Genomic DNA, 9,811 nt, shown 5'->3' with positions numbered 1-9,811 from the left:
TTTACCTATGTTAGAGATTGGTTACCTTATTTCCTAGTCTTTAATGTTTGATGCTTATATATTTTTAATTTATTCATTTTAATTAGGATATAAAATATCTATAGAAGGATCATGAACAATTCTAGAAAAATAGAAGATGGATGCAATGTGATAGAATTAGTAAAGAGTATTTAGAGGGATTAGAAAAGTTTTTAGACCATGCCTTTCATCATAGTAATGGAAAATCAATTGCTTGTCCTTGTAAGAAATGTGTGTTACACTATTTAGTGGATCGGACAATAGCTTATGATCACCTTGTGGTTAATGGCATTATGCCATCATATGACACTTGGTTTTGTCATGGGGAATTATTAAAATCACTACTCTTATTGGAGAAACTAATTGTATAGAAGAAACTTTTAGGGGTGATTATATGGTAGGAATGATAGAGGATGTTTATAATGGCTTTACCCATAGCATAGATAATGAACCTTCAGAAAGTGGTGATGAGGAGCCAAACTTGGAGGAGCCAAACATGCGTTAAGAAATGAATCTCATCCAGAAGTGAAAATGTTTGACAAGTTACTAAAAGATGCAGATGAAGAATTATATCCTGGATGCAAGAAATTCAGCAAGCCTTCTTTTCTATTGCAACTTTACTATCTAAAGCAATTATTCAAATGGAGAAACGAGTCTTTTAATGCGTTGCTAGGATTATTAAAGGAAGTATTACCCGATGGTGAGAAGTTACCTAGTTCTTATTATAATACTAAAAAGATGGTTAAGGGATTGTGCTTGAAGTATGAAATGATCCATGCTTGTCCCAACGATTATATGCATTTTAGGAATGAATTGGCTAATAAGAACATCAACGAATGCTCAGTTTGTGGAGCTTCTAGGTGGAAAAACAATAAGAAAAAAAATTCCTGCTAAGGTTCTAAAGTATTTTCCCCTTAAGCCAAGGTTGTAGAGATTGTTTGTGTATTCAAGAACTTCTAAATTGATGAGATAGCATCATGATGAACGCAATAAAGATGGGACTTTGCGACATCTTACAGATTCTGAAGCGTGGAAAAGTTTTGACAATTCTCATGAGAAATTTTCTAAATATCCTCGTAATATTCGTTTAGGATTAGCTGCTGATGGATTTAATCCATATAGTAAAATGCAAAGTAAACATAGCACATGGCCAGTGATTTTAATGCCATATAACCTTCCACCATGGTTGTGCATGAAGCAAGAGCTTTTTATTTTGTCGTTACTCATTCCTGGACCAATAGTGCCTGGAAATAATATTGATGTTTTCTTGCAACCTTTGATAGAAGAGTTAAAGGAATTATGGGATGTTGGGGTGAAAACCTATGATGCCTTTGATAAAAAGACATTTAATATGAAAGCAGCAATCATGTGGACAATAAATGATTTTCCAGCATATGGTAACTTATCTGGTTGGTGCACTTATGGTGAATTTGCTTGCCCTTCTTGCAATATAAACACTTATTCTATAAGGCTCAAAAAAAGTCAAAAGTATTGCTACATGGATCATCGACGCTTCTTGAAGTCTAATCATAAATATCAAAATGATGCAAGATCTTTCGATGGGACTAAAGAATCAAGAGTTGCGCCTGGCCCAATATCAGGGTCATCAGTTTTGAATCAAACTAGAGGCATAAATTTTTTCCTTGGTAAGCTTGGTGAAGATGTTAATGGGGTGATAAAAAATACATGGAGAAAGAGGAGCATTTTTTTTCAATCTCCCTTATTGGAAAACAAATTTGGTGCGACATAACCTTGACGTGATGCACATAGAAAAAAATGTGTGTGATAACTTGATATATACATTGTTAGGTCCGGGTAAAAAGTCGAAAGATAACTTGAAGGCTCGGTTGGACTTGAAAGAGATGAATATAAGACCTAGCTTATGGCCTCAACAGCAAGCTAATGGAAAGACATTTCTCCCTCCTTCTTATTTCTCAATGTCTTCTGCTGAAAAGAAGTTGTTTTATGAAGTACTAGAAAATGTTAAGCTTCCACATGGCTATGCATCTAATGTTTCTCATTGCATTCGAAAACAAAAAATATCAGAGCTAAAATCTCATGATTGCCATGTTATAATGCAAGAACTTCTTCCACTTGCTTTATGAGGAACAGTAGATAAAAGGATGAGCTCTGTTTTGATCGAATTGTGCACATTCTTTTGAGGGATATGCAGTAAAAATTTTGAAGTGGAAAAATTAACACTACTTGAGGAGAAGATTGCCTTAGTATTGTGTGACATGGAGAAGCTCTTCCTCCCATCATTTTTCACAATTATGGTACATTTGGTTATTCATTTAGCAACTGAAGCTAAAATTGCAGGTCCGGTCCAATATCGCTGGATGTATCCAATAGAAAGGTACGAATAATTATATATATTAGATTTAAATTACAGGTTCAGTCCATTTTCATATATAGTAGAATAATATTAACTTACGTTATAGGTATTTATGCACTTTAAAATCATATGCTCGAAATCAAGCATGTCTAGTAGGTTTTATCGCAGAGGGATATATTTCAAATGAGTGTTTGGCATTTTGTTTACTATATATGGAAGGTGGGGATTCAAGATCTTATTGGTCAACAAAAAATAAAATGGATATTGAGCATGAGGCTGATCAAGATGGATGCCTTTTTTCTTCTATTGGGAAGCCATTTGGCAAAGAAGAAGCATTTCTAATGGATGATAAAATATGGTTGCAAACCCATCGATATGTGATCTTCAATTGTGCTTCTAAAGTGGTTGAAGATTATAGAAAGTAAGTGATCATCTAGCTCTATTTATTGTTTACCATATATAACATTATTAGTGACATATATATGGGTCACATGTACAGTGAACATATTAGTGAGATCAAGAGAATACATCGCAAGCGTCACTTTTCTCCACATCAACTTGCTCGCTTGCATTTTAATTCATTTCATGAATGGTTCAAGGATGAAGTAAGTAAAGGATTTAATTATTATTTTTTGGTTAATATCATGTTACTTTCTCAAAAATTTATAGGTTCTATATTATTTTCTAGTTAGATTAACAAGTTGGATATCACATTTGGTACCCAAAGTGATATAAGAATCCTTTCACGAGGTCCAAGTTACATTGCAAGACGATTCAAAGGTTTTGATTTGAACAATGGGTATCGATTTCAAACAAAGAAGCATGAAGAGTCCAAGGCAACACAAAATTCTGGTCTCAAAGCTGATTAGCTATGCAAGTGCAAGTGACAATGCTCCCAAGTCAGAAAATATCAATTATTATGGAAGATTGACTGATATTATAGAGTTAAGTTACTTTGAAGAATTTAAGGTTGTCTCGTTTAAATGTGACTGGGTTGACATAACCAAAGGTAGAAGAGTTAAGAAAGATGACCTGGGTTTCACACTAGTGAACTTTTCACACTTAATACATACCGGTGATCAAGAGAGTGATGAACCTTTTGTATTTGCAAACCAAGCTCGACAAGTGATATTTGTGAAAGATCCTCATGATCATGAATGGTTTGTCCCTAGGCTAATTAGTCCTCGAGACATATATAATATGGGAGACGAGAAAATCATGCAGTTTGAGCAATTAATGCAAAATGATAATGGTGACTTAACTTTGTTAGAGGAAATTCGTCACTTTAAGAATGGGAATAATGATTGAGTTAGAAGTGGGGTTAAAGGTATAGTAATTGACCATGGGCATTCACCAAATCAAACTGATGACAATTCTGAGTAAGTTAGGTAATATTTTGAAAACTCTTACATTTTGTATTCTCATTTTCTGCATTTTTCTTATATTTATTTATTAATTTTATATTTTTTTATTTAAAAAGGTTTACCAAGTGACTTGCATTTTTCTGCACATGCTCGTTTGGGGAGGTATTGGTACACGCATGGAGAAGTAGATGCAGCCCTTACTTTGATATATAGCTCTTACTTTGATGTTTTGAATTTTGACCTTTGAGTTTGAAGAATCTTTTATGTCTTAAGATTGATTACTTATTCTGTTCATTAAGGTTGACCTAGAGAGTTTATATATTATTTTACCTTTTTCTTTTTTCCATTGTGAAATGACATTCATGTTAGTAAGAATCTGATTTCTCTGATAAAGCTGGTATAATATAACTTGATTCACTTTACCCTTGTTCTACTATTACATGGAAGCTTTGGAAATTCAGGTTAGAATCCTTGGATTCTGTTTTTTGATAATTTTTTCTCTTTTTCGTAATCTATTTTTTTGTTTTGTTTTGTTAATGTAAAGGTTTTATACTTTAAATTCTATTGACTTTGTATTTGTAGGATATGGATGCATCAAAGAAGAACTATAAAAAGTCCAATATTGAAGAAAATAGTTTGAAAAATAATTTAGAGTCAAATAAAAAGGAAAAACATAAGAAGAGAAAGAGAAGGCATGACATTGATGGAGAAGCTACAAGGAATTGGGAAGAAGAGGGCTTCACTAGTAGAAAAAAGAAGAGAAAGAGATTGCAAGAAATCAGTGCTTCAATGGCAAGCAAAAGACACAAACTTATTGAGGATAATGATCTTGAGAGTGTTGTCTCAAGTACAGATTTAAAAGTGCCTAAAAAGAGTCGTGTCAAATTTGTTGAAGAGAAAAATTATGCTGATGAAGTGCTGCCTTTTATGGAGCAACTATTGAATGATGAGGATTTGTCTCAAACTCCCAATATTTCTAATAGTATAAATTCTGAGCAAGATGAAGAATTAGGTGATATTATTATTGCTTTAAATATGATATTATATTTTAATATTTTTTTTCACTGAATAATTGCATATTTTTGTTAGGTTATCCAGAGACAAAGAGGGTTAAAGGACCTACATTGTTGAAAAAAAATTTAGAACATACCTCGTGGAAAGACAATTGATGTGCAATTTAATAACCGCAGCCAAGCTATAAGAAAAGAAGGCAAAAAACTTACTAGTTTTCTTGGTATTCTAGCTAGAACTCCTTCAATAATGTCTTTAAACATAGATGATTGGAGATGTTATGATAAAGAGGAGAAAAATAAGTTGCTGAAATTTGTGAGGGTAAGAATTTATTATTCTTAATGGATTTTAATTTTATTTTATTTGATTTATTAAGAAATTGCTTAAACATTTTGTAGAAGAAGTTTCCTATCCCAATACATGGTGAGAAATTTGTAAAAAAATCAATTGGGAAGAAATGAAAAGATTATAAATGTGACTTAAAGGGTATGTATTTGGGATAATACAAAACCAAAGATGTTTTATTGAAGAATAGACCGAAAAGAATCCCAAGAGATCAATGGATTGGTCTTGTCTCATATTGGTTCTTTGATAAAGCAAAGGTACTTTGAAAGCCTTAACTAACACGTAAATATAAGATAAATATTATTCCTAAATCTGATAATGATTGTCTTCATTTGTTTTATTAGCATTTGCTTATTTTTTTCAATTCTAATTCTGCCATAACTGTAGCAAATTACTTAGGCCAAAGTAGATTTCATGAACATACATGGAGAAATAGAATTTACTATTTTACTGAAACTGTATAGATATAGAAAATAAGAAAATTGAGAAATAATGGCATGTATGTGTAGCAGTGTATATCTGATATGCACTGGTAGGTGCTAGGTAGAAGCAGGATGCACTACTAAGAGAATTTTTGAAGTGCTTTCATCTTAAATAATTTTTTTGTGTGTTGTTATGGTAGAAACGTACCCAAACAAATAGGATTAATAGGGCAAAGCAAAAAATGCCTCACACGGGAGGATCCAAAAGCATTGCAACATTGATGGATGAACTGGTACTTATGCGTAATTTTTATTTCATATATTTTATAAAATAATGCACTGTTTTTTTTTTTTGGAACCATTAGCAACGCAGCACAATATATATAATATGAGAACACTGAAAATTTTCCTTTTTTGAACATTTGCACATTTGCACATTTGCACTTCTCTTTTGACTTTGTCATTTTGTTAGGCCAAGGATGGAATCGAACCTTCACGAGCAGAGATTTTTCTTAAAATTCATAAAAGGCGTAAGGATGGTAGATTATTTGATGAGGAGTCTGCAAAAGCAGTGGTAAAATTTATCAATTTGTATCTTCTTGTTGTTGTGATGTATCCTCCTTTTTAGCTTCACTCAATTGTAACATTCAGTTCTTTCTATATAGGAACTAATTAAAGAGTAGTTGAACAATGGCGAGTGATGAGCGGATATTTTATACGCTTTTTGGGGTTAATTTCATATAGTTTTTAGTATGTTCTAGTTAGTTTTTAGTTTATTTTCATTAGTTTTTAGGAAAAATTCATATTTCTGGACTTTACTATGAGTTGTGTGTTTTTCTGTAATTTTAGGTATTTTCTAGCTAAAATTGAGGGAGCTGAGCAAAAAAATCTTATTCAGGCTGAAAAAGGACTGCTGATGCTGTTGGATTCTGACCTCCCTGCACTCAAAATGGATCTTCTGGAGCTACAGGACTCCATATGGCGTGCTTCCAATTGCGTTGGAAAGTAGACATCCAGGGCTTTCCATCAATATATCATAGTCCATACTTTGCTCAAGGATAGACGACGTAAACTGGCGTTCAAATCCAGCTCTCTGCCCAATTCTGGCGTCCAGCGCCAGAAACAAGTTGCAAGTTGGAGTTCAACGCCAGAAAAGGATCCAAAGCTGGCGTTGAATGCCCAAAACAGCCCCAGGCACGTGAAAGCTTTAGTCTCAGCCCCAACACACACCAAGTGGGCCCCAGAAGTGGATTTCTGCACTATCTGTTATAGTTTACTCATTTTCTGTAAACCTAGGTTACTAGTTTAGTATTTAAACAACTTTTAGGGACTTACTTTGTATCTCATGACATTTTAGATCTGAACTTTGTACCTTTTGATGGCATGAGTCTCTAAACTCCATTATTGGGGGTGAGGAGCTCTGCTGTGTCTCGATGAACTAATGCAAGTATTTCTGTTTTTCATTCAAACATGTGTGTTCCTATCTAAGATATCCATTCGCACTTCAATATGAATGTGATGAACGTGACAATCATCATCATTCCTCCATGAATGCGTGCCTGACAACCACTTACATTCCACTGTAGAATGAATGAATATCTCTTAGATCTCTAAATCGGAATCTTCGTGGTATAAGCTAGATTGATGGCAGCATTTAAGAGAATCCGGAAAGTCTAAACCTTGTCTGTGGTATTCCGAGTAGGATTCAGGGATTGAATGACTGTGACGTGCTTCAAACTCACGAGTGCTGGGCGTAGTGACAGACGCAAAAGGATAGTAAATCCTATTCCGGTACGATTGAGAACCTGCAGATGATTAGCCGTGCGGTGACAGCGCACCTAGACCCTTTTCACTGGAAGGATGGATGGTAGCCATTGACAACGGTGATCCACCAATACATAGCTTGCCATAGGAGGACGTGCGTGAGTAAATCAGAAAACAGAGGAAAGCAGAATTTCAGAAGACAAAGCATCTCCAATATATTCTCATTCACTGCATAACAAGTAACCTTTAATTCATGCTTTTGTGTTTATTTGCAAGCCAATTGATAACCACTAATTAATATCCTGACTAAGAGTTGCAAGATAACCATAGCTTGCTTCAAGCCAACAATCTCCGTGGGATCGACCCTTACTCACGTAAGGTATTACTTGGACGACCCAGTGCACTTGCTGGTTAGTTGTGCGGAATTACATAGTGTGAAGTAATTTTCGTGCACCAAGTTTTTGGCGCCGTTGCCGGGGATTGTTCGAGTTTGAACAACTGACGGTGAATCTTGTTGCTTAGATTAGGAAATTTTTGTCTTTTGAGTCAGAGTCTTTTATTTTCTTTTCAAAAATTTTCAAAAATAATAATTTCTCTATTAAATTTTGTGCCAAACTTTAAGTTTAGTGTTTTCTTGTTGATTCCCCTTTGGTTTTCGAAAATTTTAGTTTGGTTTTCTAAAAATTTTAAGTTTGGTGTTCTTGTAAGTCTTCAACGTGTTCTTGAGTTTTCCTTGTGTTTTGATCTTAAAATTTTTAAGTTTGGTGTTCCTTGGTGTTTTCTCTCCAAAATTTTCAAAAACAAGGAGCATTAGATCTAAAAATTTTTAAATCTTGTGCTATCTTATTGTTTTTCTCTCTCCTCTCTAAATTCAAAAATTTCTTTTCTCTCTATTTTAAAGCAAATTTTCGAAATTTACCTTTAAAAATCAGATTTTTATTTCAAAATTTAAAACCTTTTTCAAAAAAAAATCATCATATCCTTTTCAAAACTTCCTAACCACTTTCTCTCCCCTCAATTTTTTTCGAAAATTTTCAATCATTTTTATTTATTTTATTTTAATTTATTTTATTTTCAAAATAAATAAATAAATAAATAAATAAATAAAATTTTTTTTATTTTACATCATCTCCCTTTCTCCATCATGGATCTAAGTGGAAATGAACAGTCCAGGAGGACTCTGGGGTCATATGCTAACCTCTCTACTGCTTCATATGGGAGTAGTATCTGCATACCCTCCATTGGAGTCAGTAGCTTTGAGTTGAATCCTCAACTCATTATCATAGTGCAGCAAAGCTGCCAGTATTCCGGTCTTCCACAGGAAGAACCTACAGAGTTTCTGGCACAGTTTTTACAAATTGCTGACACAGTACATGATAAGGAGGTAGATCAGGATGTCTACAGATTATTACTGTTTCCATTTGCTGTAAAAGATCAATTCAAGAGGTGGTTAAATAACCAACCTAAGGCTAGCATAAGGACATGGAAACAGCTGACAGAAAAATTCCTGAATCAATACTTTCCTCCAAAACAGATGACACAGCTAAGACTGGACATCCAAGGCTTTAAACAAGGAGATAATGAATCTCTTTATGATGCCTGGGAGAGATACAGAGAGATGCTACAAAAATGCCCCTCTGAAATATTTTCAGAGTGGGTTCAGTTAGACATCTTCTATTATGGGCTTACAGAAAGCGCTCAGATCTCTTTAGATTGCTCAGCTGGTGGATCTATCTACATGAGAAAGACAATTGAAGAAGCTCAAGAGCTCATTGATACAGTTACTAGAAATCAGCATCTGTACCTAAGCAGTGACTCTTCCATGAAAGAAGAGGCTAAAACAGTAACTGCTGAACTCAGTCTTGTAGAGCAAGCTGCTGAATTCAATCAGCAATTAGATTTTCTAACAAAGCAGTTAGCTGAATTCAAGGATAAACTACAAGAGACAAGGATGGCCAATATAAACATGGAAGTACAACTAACGCAAACAAAGCAGTAGCTATCAAAACAAATAACAGAAGAATGTCAAGCAGCTCAATTAAGAAGTGAGAAAACATTAAATACCCCACCTCAAGGCAGCAAAGAGCTAAGGAGTGAGCAAACCACCCAAAATTCACCTGAGGACAGTAAGAGCCCAGGGAAAAGTAATTCTGGCGCTAAAACGCCAGAAATCTGGTGGAAGGCTGACGCTGAACGCCCAGACCATGCCCAAGACTGGCATTCAACGCCAGTAACAAACAAGGACTGGCGTTCAACGCCAGAAACAAGCAAGGATCTGGTGTTGAACGCCCAAAATGGGCAGGATCTGGCGTTGAACGCCCAAAATGGGCACAGTTCTGGCGTTCAGACGCCAGGAACAGACAAGGAGTTGGCGTCTAACGTCACTCCAGCTTCTAACTCTGGCACTCAATTGCCAGTGAGAGATCAGACACACACAAGTGCTGATGACAACCCCTCTAAAAAGGCTTCTTCAACCACTTCTGTAGGCAATAAACTTACAGCAACTAAGGTTGAGGAATATAAAGCCAAGATACCTTATCCTCAAAAACTCC

The 9,811-nt window shown here is 34.8% G+C and overlaps 1 protein-coding gene across 1 annotated transcript; it reads left to right on the top strand.

Moving 5' to 3' along the window:
* On the top strand, positions 550–2,123 carry LOC107611000. The gene is made up of 3 exons (XM_016312968.1): positions 550–861; positions 992–1,664; positions 1,828–2,123. The coding sequence occupies exons 1-3, from the start codon at positions 550–552 to the stop codon at positions 2,121–2,123; spliced, it is 1,281 nt and encodes a 426-aa protein (XP_016168454.1).

The sequence above is a fragment of the Arachis ipaensis genome, chromosome B08, assembly GCF_000816755.2.
Source record: "Arachis ipaensis cultivar K30076 chromosome B08, Araip1.1, whole genome shotgun sequence".
Lineage (NCBI taxonomy): Eukaryota > Viridiplantae > Streptophyta > Magnoliopsida > Fabales > Fabaceae > Arachis > Arachis ipaensis.
Note: the sequence above shows the minus strand (reverse complement) of the source record. Positions and strands in the feature narration are given on the sequence as shown.

Bases quoted from the DNA above. Each gene is read 5' to 3' on its own strand.
- LOC107611000 (XM_016312968.1), top strand. From the start codon at position 550: ATGTTTGACAAGTTACTAAAAGATGCAGATGAAGAATTATATCCTGGA. The intron at 862-991 runs GTTTGTGGAGCT...TTGATGAGATAG, and splicing joins AGAACATCAACGAATGCTCA to CATCATGATGAACGCAATAA. The intron at 1,665-1,827 runs GTAAGCTTGGTG...ATACATTGTTAG, and splicing joins AGGCATAAATTTTTTCCTTG to GTCCGGGTAAAAAGTCGAAA.